At 38.0% G+C, this 21,030-nt stretch overlaps 2 protein-coding genes across 4 annotated transcripts; both read left to right on the top strand.

The window, feature by feature from the left end:
* The first annotated feature begins 1,387 nt into the window (after positions 1–1,387).
* Positions 1,388–15,063, top strand: LOC107566678 (uncharacterized). Its single transcript, XM_016252189.1, has 5 exons — positions 1,388–1,403; positions 1,574–1,903; positions 2,071–2,391; positions 13,753–13,869; positions 14,912–15,063. Exons 1-5 carry the CDS (start codon positions 1,388–1,390, stop codon positions 15,061–15,063), a joined length of 936 nt encoding a protein of 311 aa, XP_016107675.1.
* A 3,155-nt stretch (positions 15,064–18,218) lies between these two features.
* Positions 18,219–20,446, top strand: LOC107566691 (WAP four-disulfide core domain protein 2-like). 3 transcript variants are annotated; one of them, XM_016252202.1, is made up of 5 exons: positions 18,219–18,468; positions 18,708–18,752; positions 19,151–19,306; positions 19,843–19,977; positions 20,287–20,446. In XM_016252202.1, the coding sequence occupies exons 1-4, from the start codon at positions 18,378–18,380 to the stop codon at positions 19,971–19,973; spliced, it is 423 nt and encodes a 140-aa protein (XP_016107688.1). In that variant the 5' UTR covers positions 18,219–18,377; the 3' UTR covers positions 19,974–19,977; positions 20,287–20,446. The 3 variants fall into 3 exon arrangements, 2 of the variants coding, with proteins under 2 accessions (XP_016107688.1, XP_016107689.1); XM_016252203.1 differs by having other exon boundaries at positions 18,221–18,468; positions 19,154–19,306; XR_001606537.1 differs by lacking the exon at positions 18,708–18,752 and having other exon boundaries at positions 18,230–18,468.
* Positions 20,447–21,030: the final 584 nt, after the last annotated feature.

Below are 21,030 nucleotides of genomic sequence, written 5' to 3'. Positions count from 1 at the left end.
TGGGAGTTGCCCCTGGGACGTTAGACGGCTGTCAGTGACATTATTCCCTACGGCCAAAGGCCTAGGCTACATACCCCAAAATACTTACCTGTTAGGGCCAGACTCCTGGGCTCGGGGTAGAGCTCAAGGCTTGGAATCAGCAATAGATTCCTTTAAAGGGGTCCTATTATGCTCTTTTACAAAGTCTTGATTTTGTTTTGGAGGTGTACTAGAACATGCTCTAAAACTAAAACGCATTATTTTTCACATCATTTACATTATTACAATACCTTTCTCTCCAGGCTGGCACAAACGGCTCGATTAGTTCCGGCTTTGATGAAGGTCCGCCTTCCGAAAAACAAAATGTGTTGTGATTGGTTAGCTGTCCCAGTGTGTTGTGATTGGCGAACAGCTTAGACAGTGTTTCAGTACTGCCACGCCCCTTGCTCCGTCTTTCAACAAAAGCTTTTGGCAAATTCGGCACTTCTCACTCGTGTTGTGGAAGCTGTCCTCAGTAAAATGTGCAGCACACAATAGAAAATTGGGGTTATAATGCTCAGGAACAGAGTTAAAAAATAAATTGCAACCACTGTTTCCTGACATCATCCGCTTTCTGAAGCCCAAACAAAGACGTTTGGGCACGGAGGTGAAAAAAACAGCGTTTCAGGCGGTCACGCACTGGACGAGAAGCACACACATCTTTAAAATTCAAATACATTATTTTCTATGAGTGTAGGCACTCATAGAAAATACCTTAAGCTTACCATGCGTCCCTCTGTTTACAAGCTGTTCTGCTCGTCACAAATGTTCTTTGTTCTTTTATGGATACATTTACCGTGTCCCCTTTAAGCGAATAATATTTGAGAAAAGCCGTGATTCTCAGTTGGAATTAAGTCTGGAGTAACATCTGTAAGGTTTAGAGTTTAGAGAGTATTTTGTGAGTTATTCACACTTCACTTGGTATGGGCGCGACTCAGCAATGAAGAACACAGCGGAGACCCTTTGAAACAGAAGAATAGAAACGGTCTCTACTGATAATCTTTATTACATTCGGACACAGCTCTATAACAACATGCAGAACACGTTATTGCTCTCTCTTTTATTATTATTTATGGAAGGTCAGTTATATATGAATCTTTCAGTTTTCACAGCTGTTTGACAAATGCGGGAACCGACGTTGAAGTAACAACGCGTCTAATAACCATACAACATTTATAGATAATATGGCAAACGTTTTAATAAGTGCTTCATGTGAAATCGCATCTGGAAAAAATGCTGGAAAATTAGGGGAAATATTTACGTTCACGCGCACATCCTCATCTCGTATCCACCGCGGCGAGAGAAACGTAGCCTAAAGCTTATTAATGCAAAAAGACGGTGAGGAGGTAATCAATTCAGTACATTGATGATGCATATACAGGCAAGTACATGAAAATCATCGTTTATGATTGGGTTTCACATTTTTCCCTTACATAATCAGTACAGTAATGCAATGCCATATCTGTCTCACACAATGTTTTCAGTTGAATCCGCTTACTAATGTGGTATTAGTGAGTTTAATCTATATCTGTAACTGTTCCTTTGTATTCTGCAGGTGTGTCTGGTGCAGATGAAACAGGGTCAGTGTCAGTGATGGAAGGAGATTCCGTCACTCTACACACTGATGTTAGTGAAATAAAGAACGATGATACGTTACTGTGGGTGTTTGGACCTAAAGGATTTGTCATTTCTCAAATAACGAGAAAGAATGATTTGACCTCATTTTTTGTCACCGATGATGTGGGATTCAGAGGCAGATTGCAAGTGGATCAGAAAACTGGCTCTCTCACTATTAGAAATATAAGGATCACACTCTCTGGACAATATAAACTAACAATCTCTAGAGAAAAGACTACGACCAAAATATTTAGTGTTACTGTCTTTGGTGGGTATCTCAAGTCTTGTTTAGATGACTGTTAGATCATTGTAAATCTAATGAATTACATTACAGACAAAGTCTGTGGTGGAAATATCTTGATTTAAGTTTAAATGTCCCACTTCCAACCTCAGTGCATTCCATTCAATCACAAATATGATCTGATTCTTTTCCAGGTATTGTTAATGAGACGGATGGAATGAAATCAGTCTCCGTGATGGAAGGAGATTCTGTCACGCTACACACTGATGCTGAAATACACACAGATGATCTGATAGTGTGGAGGTTTGGAGATAAAGGCATCCTCCTGGCTAAACTCGATGTAGAGACTAACGAGACCTCATTAAATGATGCTGATGAGAGATTCAAAGATCGACTGCAGCTGAATCAGACCGGATCTCTGACCATCACAAACACCAGAACTGAACACGCTGGACTTTATGAAGTACAGATCAGAGGCCATGAGAGCTCACAGCGATTCCTTCTTTTTGTCACGGGTGAGGCTTTATAGTTAGTCTTTCAATGTAATGACATAATTAAATAAGATACTTGTATTAAAATTAAACCCTTGAACATAACATTTGCATTTTGTTCTTGTCATATTGATGAAGTTAATTTCATTAGTGTTCTGATTCTGAGTGAATCGATAAATTTGCATTACAAATCATCCCACATTCTTTGTACAGTTCATATGTAAATCATCAATATCTGCAATTTCTGTGAACATGCCAAACCAAAATAACCACTGTGTGCTGCTGTGACAGGTGACAATAAGTCAGCGAAGGAAGGAGAATCTGTCACTCTACCCACTGGTCTTACTGAAATACATAAAGACGATAAGATACAATGGTGGTACGAAGATGAAAACAATCTCATCGCTGAAATCCATGGAGTGACCAATAAGAGAACGTGTCCTGGTGCTGATGGGAGATTCAGGAGCAAACTGAGCCTAGATGATTATGGAGATCTCACCATCAATAACGTCAGAACCATTCACACTGGACTCTATAAACTAAAGATCAGCGGCAGAAGAAGAACCAAATACAAGCAATTCATTCTGACCATTGGTGGTGGGTAACTCAAGTCTTTCGATGTGTTAAGGATCATGGTTTAGATCAGGGGTGTCCAAACCTGTTCCTGGTGGACCAATCTCCTGCTTAGGTTGAATTTAGCTTCAACCTTATTTAAACACACCTGAATCAGCTAATCAAGGTCTTCAGGATTACTACAAAGATGGTTGCAACTGGTTGGAGCTAAACTCTGGAGGACGTAGACCTCTAAGGCCGCTTTTACACTGCAGGTCTTGATGACCAATTCCGGTTTTGTGACTATATCCGAATTTATGGACAACGTGCTTACATTTCTTTTAAAAGTGACCTGTATCCGATGTGTGCATTTTACACTGCACTTGATGAAACAAACCAAAAATAGCATATATGACATCACAAATCAATTTAAATAGTACATTGAGTTTAATTTATTGACATGGAATTCATATAGAAACATTTTTAATGCAATGGTTACATTCTTCAGGACAGTGATTATGTAGGCAACGCATCCGATTCATATCTGATTTATTTCCACATATGAATGAGGCCTGAAACCGATCTGAGAATATCGGAATCCCTGTGATTTTTTTCCTGCTTACACGGTCATGGGCCATATCTGATCTGTGCCACATGGGAGGAAAAAATTGGGTCACTTGAAGCATGCAGTGTAAATGCGGCCTAAAACTAAAACCAACAGGGAAGAACTGCAGAATATAATGTCATACAGATATTTTTAACATTATTACATGTTTTTTGTCCATCAATGGTGGCAATCAGTAGGCTCATTTCTAATGAAGAGACCAATTTATATGACAGATTTTAATGTAGGCTTTTAAACATATGTAAACATTATTTTATTACCATTATAACTAGCTATCTCGCACATTTTTTGCTCACTCAGTGTTTTCTTAATTTTACAGTGGGGTAATTTTGGTGCAGTAGCACGAGATAGCTTGATTTCAAACTTTGAATTGAATAAAAAATGACAAGTAAGCAGTCAGTAATAAATTAAGAATAAAGAAATTAATAATGATAGCACAAATAAAAAATAATGACAGGCCTTCGAATTAAATAAATTGCTTTTTAGTTTTTCAGGTAGGTCTTACAGAAGGGTTAAGATATTTAACTTTTTTGTTTGACCAATTATCCAAATAATATTTAGTCCTAGAAAGCCATTATTATCAGAACACGTGAGCTTAACATAACGGTTAGCAGATCAATGAATGAGAGGGCAGTGTTACCAGAGTTGCTCATATACCACACCATGATACAACACAGTAGGGCTATTGCAAACAGAAACAATACTGTACTACATCGATGTTTCCTGTCGGCTCAGTTTTTGAGTGGACTTTGCTGTTCCGATGAGCATGAACGGTATATGAGTGGAGCGACTGAGCGGAGCGCACACGCATAGAGCGGGATAATACGCGGAGCGTCACACCTCATGAAAGTGAAACCTGAGCGGTGAACTAATTTTCGGCAGCCGAAATTTCAGTGCATCTCTTAATTATTGGCGACATCAGAAATGTATATTATATAATAGATGCTTTTTTTTGAACATATTAGCAGTTTAAAAATATTAAAAAAGGATTTTTTACACGGCACCCCTGCTCTTGACAGACGGCACCCCGGTTGGGAAACACTGCTGTAGAGTATTGTTTCTCCTCAATGCCTCGCCTTTTTGAAACGCGTCGATTTTTACAAAGCTCATCGGTCTGAAAAGCGAGGTGTGCTCTGATTGGCCAGCTATCCAGTGCGTTGTGATTGGCCAAATACCTCAAGCGTGTGACGAAAATGTTACGCCCCTCGATCACCATACTGTGATGTCGTGTCCTGGAGCGACGAGACAAAAAGCATGAAAACCCATAAACGAGGCATTTTTGGCATCCAGTGGGGACATAATTACAGATTATAATGACTTATACTGTCTTTTTGTATTGCGTAGCATCGCGCTGCGTAAACATAAAACCATGTCTGCATTTGTGATCGGAGAAATGACAAACAAGTGCTACTCTACACTGCTCAAAACTCGCGTTTGAATCATCAGTGGCAAATCCTTTAAATGTAAACGTACTTACAGACTGTGAGTCAGAACACCTGGCATTGTAGTCTACTCTTCCAGGAAACAGTCCTCCATAAATGTGCTGCACACAAATAATTAGAATTTTTTTTGGGTTGAACTGTTCTGGAACAGTGTTGTAAATACTGTTTAAACACTGTTTACAACACTTCCCCAATAAATAGGGGCAGTCGTGGCCTAATGGTTAGAGAGTCGGACTCGTAATCAAAGGTTGCGGGTTCGAGTCTCGTACCGGCAGGGATTGTAGGTGAGGGGAGTGAACGTACAGCGCTCTCTCCCACCTTCAATGCCACGACAATACTCTCGTACCGGCAGGGACTGTAGGTGGGGGGAGTGAATGCACAGTGCTCTCTCCCACCTTCAATACCACGACTGAGGTGCCCTTGAGCAAGGCTCCCTGGGCTCTGCAGCATAAATGGCTGTCCACTGCTGTGTGTGTGTGTGTGTGTGTGTGTGTGTGTGTGCGCACACTTTGGATGGGTAAACACATTGTTCACACCACCATGGACTCTTTGCATGAACATTTGGGCGGTGTTATGCAAATCTTCCCACATAGTGACGTAGATACACTCTTAAAAATAAAAGTGCTTCAAAAGGTTCTTCAAGCAATGCCATAGAAGAACCATTTTTGGTTCCACAAAGAACCATTCAGTCAAAGGTTCTTTAAAGAACCATCTCTTTCTTACCTTTTTGTAATCTGAAGAACCTTATTTCGCCACAAAGAACCTTTTGTGAAACAGAAAGGTTCTTCAGATGTTAAAGGTTCTTTATGGAACCATTTAGACAAAAAGGTTCTTCTATGGCATCGTGAAGCACCTTTATTTTTAAGAGTGTATGTGGGGGCGTGTTAGAACGAGCCGCTTTAGGTAGGAGTAGCTGACTCTTAACATTATAAAGAATATCTCTTTGGATTTGAGACTTTAGTCTTTGCAACTTTACAGATCTTCTTTATGCACCAAGAGCTTGTAACACTCCAAAGAGAAAGGAAAAATTGAAATAGCATCATATGACCCCTTTAATTACTTTTAATTTTAATTACCGCCATGTTAAACAAAAAAGAAAGTTTTCAAAAACAATGTTCTTACCTTATATGAAAAACAAAAATGAAGTCAGTAATTTAACAGATTAAAGGTGTAATATTTTATGAATCATGTAGGGAAAAAAAGGCATGAACACGAATCATGAATAATTTTACTTTATGATTTGTGAATTTAGATAATAGCGTATAGAGATGAGATTAGTTCATGGCTAACTAAGTGTCTTTGGGTCTCATTATGTTAGCTGTCAGTAAGCTATCTGAACAATACAAAATGGAAAGGAAGCTCCTATCTTTGACCATGCCAAAGTAGGTTAGAAATGTCACCTAAACATATGTAATGTTAAAACTGCAAACTAATTTCAAATACTTTATTTTCTTCTGTATTTCTCTGTTTCTGTTTGCTGTTTTGACATGAAGTGAGAACGGAAAAAGTGAAGGAGGGAGAATCTGTCCCTCTACACAATGATGCTGAAATACAGGCCGATGATCTAATACTGTGGACGTTTGGAGCTGAAAACAGTCTCGTTGCTAGAAAGGATTCAAGACCAACTGATATTGATGAGAGTTTGAGTGACAGACTGCAGCTAAATGATGAGACTGGATCTCTGACCATCAGGAACATCAGAACCACAGACTCCGGACATTTTAAACTACAGATCATCAACAGCCAAAAGACCACATTCAGGAGATTCAATGTGGATGTCACCGGTGAGTCAAACATCATTTATTATAATAACAGTATATTTGTTTATGCAACCGTTCTAGTCCTTGAATCTGATTGGTTGATCAGCGTTCATTGCTTCATTGCTGTACAGTAATTTACATTTACATTCAGTCATTTAGCAGACGCTTTTATCCAAAGCGACTTACAAATGAGGAAAATAGAAGCAATCAAAACCAACAAAAGAGCAATGAGATGCAGTTATAAAATAAAGCAATAAGCCCCAAGAAGCCGTGGTTTACAGTGAATTTATAACAGCTAAGGGGCGTAGTTAGGTACGACGGGAAGCAGAGTTATTAATGGTTATTCCATATACGTAGTAAGTTTTCACAAAATAAAACAGAGCAAATAAAGTGTAATGATATTAATAAAAACAGTATTCTTCCACAAAACAAACAATGCAGTTCCTCAGAAACAGTTGTGCTTGCAATAAAGTGGTATATATATATATGGTATACAATCCTATATGTAGATGTATATGTAGCAACACTGTTTCTCTGTCTGTTTTAATTTCTGTAATCGTCTCTATATTTTGTTTCCACAGAAAAACAAGAGAAGAGGGAAAAGGAGCAGCAGGAGACGAGTTCAGTTTGATGAGATGAGAGACGCCCAGTAGTGTGAATCATGGTGAACATTTGAGCATCTTTTCTGTCCTCTAGTGGACAAACACTGACCTGAATATCAAATCAGAGATCTTAATAGCAAGCTGGTCTAATGGAAACTGACATCAGCTGAAGGGACTAAAAACAGGAGGCTAAAGTATGTGTTTTGAACATAAAGAGCATGCTAGCAAAGAAAGATATGTATTTGTATAGTGTTAAAAAATTGAAGGTAGAACCTCTGAGTCCTAAATGTTTAGCTTATGAATGATCAAAGGAGTTTGAAATTTACTATTTCAGCAATGACTTCTAATAATTTTCTTAACCTTGTTATAACCATTTAGCATGAGATGTTGTTTCAAACAGTAATAATCAGTGGAAGAGTGCTGTTTTGCAAGTACTAATGTGGCTTTCAAATGACTATTGTAGATTGCTATTATAGATTACGTTTGGTCTAATGGGCTGGGTGTTTTTTTTTTTTGTTGCCTGAATTAGGTAAATGACTAGAAAAGGACTAGTAAACGACTCATCAAGCTTTCGATATCATCTTTGCAGTCTGTTAGTTTGTAGAATTTGTATGTTAATTGGCCAGTTATCAGCAGTGAAAGCTCCATGTTTCTTGCTAATGTCTCCCAGTGGAAATGTTCATTACGTTATTTGGTACATTACTGTGAAAATGGATTTCACTAATCTTGTAAGGCGACAGACTGCTGCTAAACACATTCCACTTGTGCTGGTACACAATATGACAGAAGATCTGTACATGTAGAAGACATGTAGAGACATGTAGAATAGTCTGTTCCGATCACCTGAGCTTTTCAAAGCATGTTTGTGATAATGATTATGAAGGTTTGCTTGCTTCTTAATCAATGCATGCAATCAAATGTTTTCATATACAACTTTACTCTTTTCATTTCAGATGAAATCAGTCTGAGCATTAAGATGCAGCTAATTCAATAAATTTGTCTCATTTCAATTTTTACAGTGACTGTTTTGATATGTTCTATCTATCTATCTATCTATCTATCTATCTGTCTGTCTGTCTGTCTGTCTGTCTGTCTGTCTGTCTGTCTGTCAGTCTGTCTGTCTGTCTGTCTGTCTGTCTGTCTGTCAGTCTGTCTGTCTGTCTGTCTGTCTGTCTGTCTATCTATCTTTCTATCTATCTATCTATCTATCTATCTATCTATCTATCTATCTATCTATCTATCTATCTATCTATCTATCTATCTATCTATCTATCTTATTATTAGGCTACACTTAGACAAATGACAATTTAAATATAGTATTCTTGCATGTTGTTCACCCAGTAGTAGCCTAGTAGTGATGAAAAAGAGAAAAGTATGTGAACAATGCGTTGAACAGACGTTTTCACCAGTGCACGTTGTCTCTCAGCTTTTACCATCTCCCGCAGCGTTTTTAAAACGTCATGTCAACATAAAAGTTGTTCAACTTATAAAAAAGCTTCTTGAGGCCCTGCTCTTATTTTCATTTCCTTCGCGTTTTTAACGAGCACAAACATGTTCTGTGTGAACGTTTCGTTCATTTACTGCAGTTTTAAAGCCCTCATTGCACAGATGTCGCCCAGTAGGTGGGCCTGTAAGCCTGCAGATTTCAGTATTTTAATAACAATTATTGATTTAAAGAGCTGACAAGGTAATGAGCTCCTTTTAATTTCCAACGCTAACAACACCCCTACTAGTTACAGTCTTGGAAATCTAAACTTGCTGCTGTTTCTTTTCACAACAAGTGTTAACACTATTCATCGAAACAAGATTTTGTTGGACTCTACAACAATATGAAGAACACTTTCAAAGTCCTTCTGTTTTTGCTAATGATGTTCGGTAAGTGGGAGATTTCTGTTTATCCTTTAACACTTTTGGGTTCACTTAGACAACGGAACCCTTTGTGTCCTTATTGGCTGATCTTCTCTTATTCATTAAGCTTGTTACCATATTAACAGTAATCACATTCAACCAGATTGCCGCACTTCCTGATCGGACGGAGTCTTCCTCCACTTTTTGTAATTACTTTTTCTCCTTGACTTTTTATAAGACACGTTGACACTCGCTTTCTTGCAGCTAACACTACTAATGTATACCAATAATTTAAGGCAGCTGCTATTTGCAATAGAAAGCGATATAGTCATATGCTATTTACACAAAAATAACATTATTTCCTTAGCATAGCAAAAAAAAGGGGGGGGGGCAGGCACCCTGGAGGCTGGTGCAGGACAGAAACAGGGCGGAGACAAGGCGAGCCTCCAGGGCGGATCAGGGAGCTCCGGGAGCTCCGGGAGCCATGGCGGAGCAGGCAGTTCAGGTTGCCATGGCGGAGCAGGGGACTCAGGAGCCCATGGCGGAGCTGGGGACTCAGGAGGCCATGGTGGAGCAGGCAGTTAACAGATAATTATCTTTCATTAACTCGTCTTTATTAGCACCTGAATAAATCTCAATTAAAAAAAATGTTTATTAGATTTGTTTACAAATATTACAACTGCTATATTTGTTTATTCTCTGAGAAATTGTTTCTGTTTCTAGCAAAGTGAACAGATAATCTTTCTATCTATCTATCTATCTATCTATCTATCTATCTATCTATCTATCTATCTATCTATCTATCTATCTATCTATCTATCTATCTATCTATCTATCTTATTATTAGGCTACACTTAGACAAATGACAATTTAAATATAGTATTCTTGCATGTTGTTCACCCAGTAGTAGCCTAGTAGTGATGAAAAAGAGAAAAGTATGTGAACAATGCGTTGAACAGACGTTTTCACCAGTGCACGTTGTCTCTCAGCTTTTACCATCTCCCGCAGCGTTTTTAAAACGTCATGTCAACATAAAAGTTGTTCAACTTATAAAAAAGCTTCTTGAGGCCCTGCTCTTATTTTCATTTCCTTCGCGTTTTTAACGAGCACAAACATGTTCTGTGTGAACGTTTCGTTCATTTACTGCAGTTTTAAAGCCCTCATTGCACAGATGTCGCCCAGTAGGTGGGCCTGTAAGCCTGCAGATTTCAGTATTTTAATAACAATTATTGATTTAAAGAGCTGACAAGGTAATGAGCTCCTTTTAATTTCCAACGCTAACAACACCCCTACTAGTTACAGTCTTGGAAATCTAAACTTGCTGCTGTTTCTTTTCACAACAAGTGTTAACACTATTCATCGAAACAAGATTTTGTTGGACTCTACAACAATATGAAGAACACTTTCAAAGTCCTTCTGTTTTTGCTAATGATGTTCGGTAAGTGGGAGATTTCTGTTTATCCTTTAACACTTTTGGGTTCACTTAGACAACGGAACCCTTTGTGTCCTTATTGGCTGATCTTCTCTTATTCATTAAGCTTGTTACCATATTAACAGTAATCACATTCAACCAGATTGCCGCACTTCCTGATCGGACGGAGTCTTCCTCCACTTTTTGTAATTACTTTTTCTCCTTGACTTTTTATAAGACACGTTGACACTCGCTTTCTTGCAGCTAACACTACTAATGTATACCAATAATTTAAGGCAGCTGCTATTTGCAATAGAAAGCGATATAGTCATATGCTATTTACACAAAAATAACATTATTTCCTTAGCATAGCAAAAAAAAGGGGGGGGGGCAGGCACCCTGGAGGCTGGTGCAGGACAGAAACAGGGCGGAGACAAGGCGAGCCTCCAGGGCGGATCAGGGAGCTCCGGGAGCTCCGGGAGCCATGGCGGAGCAGGCAGTTCAGGTTGCCATGGCGGAGCAGGGGACTCAGGAGCCCATGGCGGAGCTGGGGACTCAGGAGGCCATGGTGGAGCAGGCAGTTAACAGATAATTATCTTTCATTAACTCGTCTTTATTAGCACCTGAATAAATCTCAATTAAAAAAAATGTTTATTAGATTTGTTTACAAATATTACAACTGCTATATTTGTTTATTCTCTGAGAAATTGTTTCTGTTTCTAGCAAAGTGAACAGATAATTTTCTTTCATTACCTCGTCTTTATTAACACCTGAATAAATCTCAATTAAAAAAATAGTTTATTAGATTTGTTTACAAATATTACAACTGCTATATTAGTTTATTCTCTGAGAAACTGTTTCTGTTTGTTCTCCAGGTGTGTTTGGTGAAACAGTAAAGTTAGTAAAGGAGTAACAGTAAAGGCGTAAAGTTAGTATCAGTGATGGAGGAAGATTCTGTCAATCTAAACCCTTGTCCTACTCAACTGCAGGGTATTAGTGATATACTGTGGACGTTTGGAGCTCAAAGATCTAACATCATACAAGAAATTCAGTGTTATTGTCTCTGGTGAGGATATATTTTGTCAAGCAATATCACAGTTGCAATCATACTGTTGTGAATATCAGCTTAAATGTGATTAGAAAATGGACCCTTTTCACAAGACTGTCATGACGCATTTCAACGGTCACCAGCATCATAAAGCCTCAAAATTCTGTGTTTTTCTGTCAATATGGGGTGCTGTGTGTACATTAATGAGGAAAAAAAATTAACTTAAATGATTTTAGCAAATGGCTGCAATATAACAAAGAGTGAAAAATTTAAGGGGGTCTGAATACTTTCCGTACCCACTGTATATATAGATAAAAAAAAAAAAAGTAAAACACTATACTTTGTATTATATGACCTTTGCATCAAATTACACACACACACACACAAACAGTTAACGCTAATGCGAGGGTGTTTCTAATACAGCGTCTATGGGAGGGATGGTAAATTTGATATCGTTCTCTCTTCCAAATGCAATCATTGGTCTCTCTAAAATGTTTTCCTTTTTTTTGGAGTTTTTCTTTTGCTATTTGAGCAAATGGAATGCAAAAAATATATTTGTGGTACTCTCCCATTTACTGCTTTCGAAGTTTACCCAACTATGTCGACTTCTGCTGCTGAGAAACCTGGAAATGTGAAAAAGGTCTATAGAGGGTTTGCACTTATGTCACCATTTGGTTAGTTGTATGCGCGGCCATATTTGCGATACTTGGATGTAAACACCAGCATGGATTGGACGGTTAATGTACTACTGAATATGTTGTTATGCAAATTTATGCTGTCTAAACCACAGAAAACATGTGTGGAAGCTGCTAAATCATATCGAGAAGGACTTAGCAAGCAAGTTAATAGGTGGTAAAGATACGTACGAGCAGTATTAATTAATATATTAGCCTAATATTTCACCTACCTGACCGAAAATTATAAGAACAAATACTTTTGTTGCCTTTTGTTCCTCAGACAGTTTTTTTTTGCACTCTTCTCCTTGATTTGTTATAACTTTGGCAGTCTATAGTACTCCAAATATTTTTCCCGGTCTGACCGATTAGCACAGCCCAAAACATGACAATAATTGACCATTTTCAGCAGCAATAATCAGCAAAATATACGAGTTTTGTTTGGTTCAGTGGCATTGTTTACTTTTAGTTTCTATAGGCACAAAGTCACAGATGTTCACATGACTGATACAACTGCATGATATGAGTGCGATAATCATTTTATACAACAGTTCTAGAAAGAGATTCATATCAAGTGATCTACATTTTCACACATAATGGCCAGATATTTTTAGTTTTGTTTGATTAAATATTATGCTTCTTGGTCAATCAAATTAGTCAACCAGAACGAACTCTTGGGTGTGTCAAATTTATTATATTTTACTGAACTCCATGTGCCTTATGTAGTAACCACAAGCAGAACTAACCATTTTAAAACTTCATATTCTAGTGCAATACATTTTATCTCTGTCTGTGAATTTGTTATTTGTAGAGTCTTCATCTGTTATTGTTGCTGGTGAGGCTGAAATTAAGGGCATCTCAGTGAAAAAGGGAAATCCTGTCACTCTTGGGACTGTTCCTGATCTGTTTGGATATGAGCTAATATTGTGGGGGTTTGGAGATGAAGGAATTATCATAGCTAAATGTGATACTGAGGCCAAAATTACCTCATTATATGATGCTGTTGATGGGAAATTCAGAGACAGACTACACCTGCATGAGACTGGAAAACTGACCATCAGAAACACCAGAACCACAGATTCTGGACTTTATCAAATGAAAATCATTGGCATCGGTGGACATACCTTACACAATAAATTTGGTGCTCAAGTCTTTTTCAAATAATTACAAACAATAGTCTGAGGTGAAGTTATCTAATTAGTTATGGATGGATATTTATCAGAGTAGCTGCTGCAAAATGCTGCTTAAATCACATGTGTAAATAACATCTGATTTCAAATAAATGCTTTTGTATTAGTATTGTGGTATATCCCTCTGTGTCTAAATGAATAATGTTTGTTATAGATCAGACACATTCACTCACATTAATGACAGTCTCTCTTTGTCCTTCTAGAACAAATAAATAGAGTTAAACAAACTCCAGATTCAAGTCTGTCTTCTAGTGCTATCATAGGGATGATCATTGCTGTTCTGCTGGTGCCTACAACCGCTGCTGTGATTTACTATCACTGCAAGGTTTTTGACCAAGAAAGGCAAATGTGTACGTATTACAGCTGACACAGAAAGAGAAAGATGAGCTTTAATGTGCTATATATATATATATATATATATATATATATATACACACACACACACACACACACACACACACACACTCTAATTGGGTTGCTTTCAACCAACAGTTGGGTTAACCTAACCTTCTGGTTTAACCCACCCAACCGCTGGTTTGTCCATATATTACCCAGCATTTTTTAGAGTGTGTGTATGTATGTATATATATTTATATATATATATATATACAGTCATGTGAAAAAAATAGGACACCCTATGAAAGCCTGTGTGTTTTGTAACATATTTGGACATGTGGATATTTAATATCAATTTTAGCAATACTGAGAGATTCAAGTAATATACCTAAACAATTTAAACTGAAAAAAATACTTTTTAAAACTTTCACACACACACCGTGAACACACACCCGGTGGGCAGCCATATTGCTGCGGCGCTGGGGGAGCAGTTGGGGGTTTGGTTCTCAAGGGTCTCACCTCATTTGTGGTATTGAGACCCTTGAGCAAGGCACCAAACCCCCAACTGCTCCCCGGGCGACGCAGCAATATGGCTGCCCACTACCCCGGGGGTGTGGAGTGGGCAGCCATATATAGTCTATGAGGACATTCAAAACAACTGCCAATATGCCCAGGCCTGGCCGTCCATGCAAATTCACCCCAAGAGCAAAACACAAGATGCTAAATGTAGTCCCCAAAAACCCGAAAATGTCATCATGTGACCTACAGCAGGCCCTTGCTACTGTTGATGTGAAAGTGCCTGCCTCTACAATCAGAAAGAGACTCCACAAGTTTAACTTTCATGGGAGGTGTGCTCTCTAAGAAAAACATGAAGGCTACACTGAAGTTTGGCAGAGAGAATGCAGACAAAGACCAGGACTTCTGGAATAATGTTCTTTGGACAGATTAGTCTAAAATTGAATTTTTTGGACAGTAGGACAGAGGACATGTTTGGCGTAAACCAAATACAGCATTCCAGGAAAATAACCTCATAATTACCAACTGTGAAACATGGAGGTGGAAGTGTCCTGGTTTGGGGATGTTTTGCTGCAGCAGAACCTGGCCAGCTCACCATCATAGAATCCACCATGAATTCTACCGTGTATCAGAGGGTGCTTGAGGAATATGTGAGACCATCTGTAAAAAAATTCAAGCTGAAGCAGAACTGAACCCTGCAACATTACAATGACCTAAAACATACCAGCAAATCCACCAAGGACTTGCTTGGTGTGGAAAACTAAGAAATGGAGAGTCCTGGAATGGCCAAGTCAAAGCCCAGATCTTAATACCATTGGGGTGACTTGAAACAGGCTGTACATGCAAGAAACCCCTCAAACATCTCACAGCTGAAAGAATTCTGCATTGAGGAGTGGGGCAAATGTTCCTCAGACCGATGTTAGAGACTGGTAGATGGCTGCAAGAAGCGTCTCACCGAAGTTATTTCAGCCAAAGGGGGTAACACTAGCTATTAGGGGGTAGGATGTCCTAACTTTTTCCTCAGTTAGAATACACATTTTTGTTGATATCTTTTGTTTAATGAGTAAAACAAGGTTATTTTTTTTGTTGTTTACCTGCAATTAAATCACTTTCTTTTCCAGAGAAAAATAAAAACAAGTTTAGACATTGATATGTGACCATTTCTTAATAAAGAACTGAATGTTTAATGGGGGTGTCCTAATATTTTCACATGACTGTATATAAATATATGAAGAATACATAAAAATATATATAGGCTACTGCCAGTGTAATATCAGTTTTATCTCTGTCTTGATCTCCAGGTCAGACAGTGTCAGTAATGGAGGGACAATATGTTACTCTAGTTACTGATTTTGTTATAGAAAGAGGTGAGCGGGTACAGTGGAGCATTGAAGGTAAAACTCTCGCAACTGGAATGAACGGAGACATTAATAAGACCTCATATTGTGATGATATGAGATTCAGAGACAGACTGGAGCTGCACCATCAAACTGCAGATCTCTTAATCACAAACACCAAAGCAAGCGACACTGGAGTTTATCAACTACACATCACCACCAGCAGTGGAAAAGTCATACACCAGGAATACAACGTTACTGTCAGTGAGTAAATGCCTTCTTTAAATATAATAATTGCATACTCTGAAACGAACACCAATTTACACTAAATTGCAACTGTAATTTTAACTACTAAAATTCAGATGAGTGAAAATGTATAGTCTGTTAATTTGATGTATGACATAGATCAGAGATGATAGAGTACTCAAGTCCTGTTTGACATTAAAGTATAAAGTGATTGTTCTATTAACCGTCATGTGCTGTTCCGGGTCAACTTGACCCGATTTGATTTTTGAGTTGTCGGAAATATAAGTTAACTTATGGGGGTTTTTTTCTTAATTTTTTTTTTACTTTTTCTCATTTAGGGTCATGAACATGCATGCAAAGTTTCAACACGCTGATGTGTTTTGACATGTCCACGTAAATAAAATTGTTACGTTTGTTCTTTTCCCGGGTCAATTTGCCCCGCCTATTTAAATGTTCTAAGGCAACTCCAAAATAATAAATTCAATCTCTAAAACACATAAAAACATTTATAGAATAAGAGTGTGTTTGGCACCATATCACAAATGGAGAATCTATCTCTATTTATCTATTGTGCTGTCATTTACTTGAAAAACAGGTACCAAAGATGAAAATTAGAGTCTGAAACCTTTCAAATGATATATAGTTTGTCAAGATTACTTTAGGTTTAGAACAAGACATTATCTCACAGGTGTGGGGAAGTGGCAGTCAAAAATAGTGGTTAAAAACATTTGTGTAAATAATAAATTCAGATATTTATTCTTTGTAATGTGTAAAAAAGTATTGATATTAAAAGTTTATTGATTGTATGTTTTTTTTTCATATCGTAATTTTTGTGGCATTACATTGAATCCACTATGGGTCAAATGACCCGTACGACCCGTTTTCGATTCAGAGTGGAGAGTTGCTAGTCACCAATCACTTCGAAAGCTGAAAGTTGTCCTGTTCAAGTAATTTTATTACAAGTTCAGTTTTAACAATCTTCAAGCATGATTATCACAATTGTCCTCCCTTCGAAGTGCACTCCGAAAACATTTATGCCATTTTGAATGCAGCCTTGGCTTGTAAAAAAAGGTTAAGTTTTATTAAGCAAAAATCTTTGTCACAAGAGAAATGTCACATAACAATATATTACACAACATATTTTAAGTTATATGTACTGTACATATATATGTATGCAACATATCTGCAGTGGTTTGTGTAAAACATGGTGGTAGTGACAAAAAAGTGCTATGTGATTGTAAAATAAATGTATTTACATATTTAAAAAATATTACAATTTATTTGTATAATTACATCAATGTAATTCTTATAGACAATATACCCAAATAAATGACAAATAATTTCATAAATGTCAGCGTATGACCATATATCTATATATTTTTATGAGATTACATTGTAAGTGGTTATGTGTTGTGTTTACAGAAGTAAAATAGAATTGTGGAATATCTCAATAATCTTTGTACAAGAAAGCAAATATATGCTTCTTGTTTGCAAATGGGTTTCGATAAAGTTTGCAGGGAAACATATAGACCAAGAAGGTAAACATATACTGTACACTTAATGTTTTTTAATACATTATGTCAGAAGAAATAGAAAAAATAAAATAAAAATACAGCATTCAAACTGAATTTTTAAAGAAAAAATACTAACTAAACACATTATGAATTTATTAATGGAAACCATTCATCAGAAACAGCATCTTAACCATCAGCAGCACCCGCATGCTTCTTCCTGCTCAGGAAGCTGGACATTTTCTCTGATGTTGTGGAGAATTACAGTAACCACAATAACAGAGCAGCTTCTGGAGGAGTTTAGATTCAAGCCACCATTGGACTTGCAGATGCAGCGAAAACGCTGTTTCCACGCTCCTCTCCAGAGCATCTCCATCCATGGGCCTCATTGAACCTATCCTCTGCAATGGTGGCTGGAGAAATCCACTGCCTCCCAGCAGCCAGCCATCACCAAAGCCAGCCTCTTCTGGCAAATTGAAGAATGGACCAACACAAAAGAGTCATGTGTGCTTCCAGGCCATTTTGCCACAATGTCAGTTAAGATTCCTATCACACACTACTGGATAACCCTTCCTGCAGATGTACAAAGGCTCATTTACCTAGGGCTGGGCAAAAATAAATGTTTCAATTAATCGTCAGAGCTAGATCTTTACGTGTTGTCATCTCGTAATTACGGTAATTATTACGATATAGCGTGAACGCAGCATCCCTCATCAAACACACCTGAACAACCTAATCAGGGTCTTCAAGATCGCGCTCCTTGCAGGCAGGTGAGTTTCATCCGAGTTGGAGTTGCGGCAGGCCTCCTTTGATCTTTAAAAACGCATTTTCAAAAAGCAGTAAAAGACCCTCTTGACCCACCGATTCAGCGCTTTTTCCGACTGAGTGTGTGAGAGATCGCAGGTCGAGAGGATGACAGCTGGAGTGTGCTGCTCGTTGATTGCTGCTTTATGGTGTCTCTCTGTGTACTTGAGCACAACAGACGCTGAAGGAGCAGCCACAGGTGAGGTCTCTTAACTTCATTACACAGCACGAAGAAATAGCTATGCAAGTAATAATTTCTATGGGCACATCTCGGAACAAATCTACAGTACAGACGTCCAGTGAAAGTTAAACGTTGTATGTTGGTGTAATTTAAATAAGTATTTGAAGTTATGTTTATATTTCTTCCATTTTGTAGGAAAACACAATCGCAGAGATGGGCGTTATTAATTGGTGTATTCATTTAATGTATCTTTACAGTAAGCCTAAATGGACCCATTAATTTGGTTACAGGGTGGTTACCAGGTATGTATGCCATCACTCCTCGACTTTTTTTTTTTCCCCCCCCCCCCCACATTTTTTTACCCCCCCCTTTTTTTTTTTCCCCCCCCCCCCCCCCAAATGTTCTTTTACTTGCAATTTAGCATTGGGGCTAATTGTTACAAGTCGTTAATGAAATACTATCATTCAAGCCACTTGTTTTAACAATCTGATTGCATGGGTTTAATGGGTTCAGTCTGTTTAAGTTTGGTGACTGCATCGCAAAACCACTGATTTGCAAGTGCTGAGGGTCCCTTTTCACTAAAATTGCTACTTTGACATAATTGCAAAGAAATCGCAAGCAACACATTGACAAACTTCCAAGTTTGAAGGAGATGGACTAACAGCTGTTGTGTGTTTTTTTTTTTTTTTTTGTATGTCAGCAGAACCAGAAAAGCCAGGAGTGTGTCCTAGAAACAATGTTGAAGAAGCATTGTTAGGAGTGTGTGCGGAGATGTGTTCTCATGACAGTGACTGTCCAGACGATCAGAAATGCTGCAGCAATGGATGTGGACATCAGTGTATGCCTCCATATAAAGGTATTTATAATAGTGTGTATAGCCTATGATCACCAGCTGGAGTGCCCATGAGTTCCACAAGAGGGCACTCTCCTCTGGACTATTCTCACAGACTACATTTCCCAAAATCCTTTGCCTCGACTCATCATTGATTTGCCTCACATCTTTACCTCATCAGTCTCACCCTATAAAATCCTGGTTTAATCTTATTCTTTGCCAAGTATTGTATGTTTAATGTTACACTGCAATTCCTAGCCCTGCTCTCTGGTTTCCTGTCTGTTTGCCCGTGGATCAGTCTCGGACTGTTTATTGTCGTTTCTTTGCTGCCTGCCCTTGGACTGTTTTCGTTCATGGACTGATTTTTGTGTTTTCCACCTGCCCTGACCTTATGCCAGTTTATGGATTACTATTTGCCTTGCCCTTACTGTTGTGTTTGCCTTGTGATTTTGTTTATTTTTTTTTTTTTTTTAGTTTTTTTTTTTTTTTTTTTTTTTTTAAATTGTAAATCAGGGATGCATTCAGTGATCTGGTTTCTATGTCCCTTGTTTGTATAACAGAAAAGCACGGATCGTGTCCCAAAATCATTGGAGAAGGACTGTGTGTCGAGATGTGTTCCCATGACAGTGACTGTCCGAACAATCAGAAATGCTGCAGCAATGGCTGTGGACATCAGTGTATGGCTCCATAGAAAGGTATTTGTAATATTGATAACCCACCACCCACAAATAGTTTTTCTTAAGTATTTTATTATTCTCAATGGCAAAGTACCTGCATTTGGCCCATAGCACCATTTCAAGAACATGGCTTTTCAAAATATAATAATACTTGAAATACAACTTGCCATAAGTAACTTGTGATTCATGCATTTTGTGCCGTTTATGAATATGAATGCCAGACTAAATAATAAATTGACAGACTATGGCTAGCCACACGCTAGAATAGCAGTGAGGCCTGGTCTCTCAATCCAAGTGTGTGCTGATAACTCTTCCCATGATGATCAGTTTCCTGCCAGACAGAAGTGTTGCCCAACCACCTGTGGCCATGCCTGCAGCTAACCGTGCCGAATGAACCATCGGGAAAAAAAAGTCCTCCATTTTGTTTGTTTGCATACCGTACTTGAGGTCTTCTACATTCACTGAATAAATGCCATAGTTTAGAAAACGTGTGTGTGTGTGGTGGAACTGAAGTACAAAGCTACCAGAAATGAAACCAAGAACACTAATGTGAGAGACATTTTGTATTTCGTGTTCGTCTTGGTTAAGTATAGTTTTAAAAATTTCAGTATTTAGCCAGCCTAAATATATCTCTAAAGACTCCAGATTTGGTGACTATTTTTCAAATCTAGTCCTGATGACTAATGTATAACTGATCATTTCGACTCATCCTTTTTCTTAAAATATGGTTTAAAGACTAATTGTTAATGCACAACTAATCTTATGATCCGCTAGGAGTTAAAATATTAATTGGATTTAGAATAAATTACCAATGGAGTCAGATTTATAAATTGGAAGACTAAATTAAGTGATAAGCAGCAGGCCAGACATGCAGAATCTTCCACCCTACACCTTTGGGTTCTGTTGTTGGGCCAGTGCGTGCTCCTTACAATGGTCTGGCTTGAATATAAAGACCGATGTTCTCATGTATATTTAAAGTGACAGCCCCCTCTCTCTTCCCCTCCCAAAATGTTAATGTCATTCCAAACATGACTTCTGTAGAGAAACTAAAGATATTTGAGAAATTGATTG

The sequence above is a fragment of the Sinocyclocheilus grahami genome, unplaced genomic scaffold, assembly GCF_001515645.1.
Source record: "Sinocyclocheilus grahami isolate Dianchi unplaced genomic scaffold, SAMN03320097.WGS_v1.1 scaffold1092.1, whole genome shotgun sequence".
NCBI classification, from domain to species: Eukaryota; Metazoa; Chordata; class Actinopteri; order Cypriniformes; family Cyprinidae; genus Sinocyclocheilus; species Sinocyclocheilus grahami.
The sequence above is the reverse complement of the archived record's forward strand: the minus strand, read 5'-3'. Positions and strand labels throughout refer to the sequence as shown.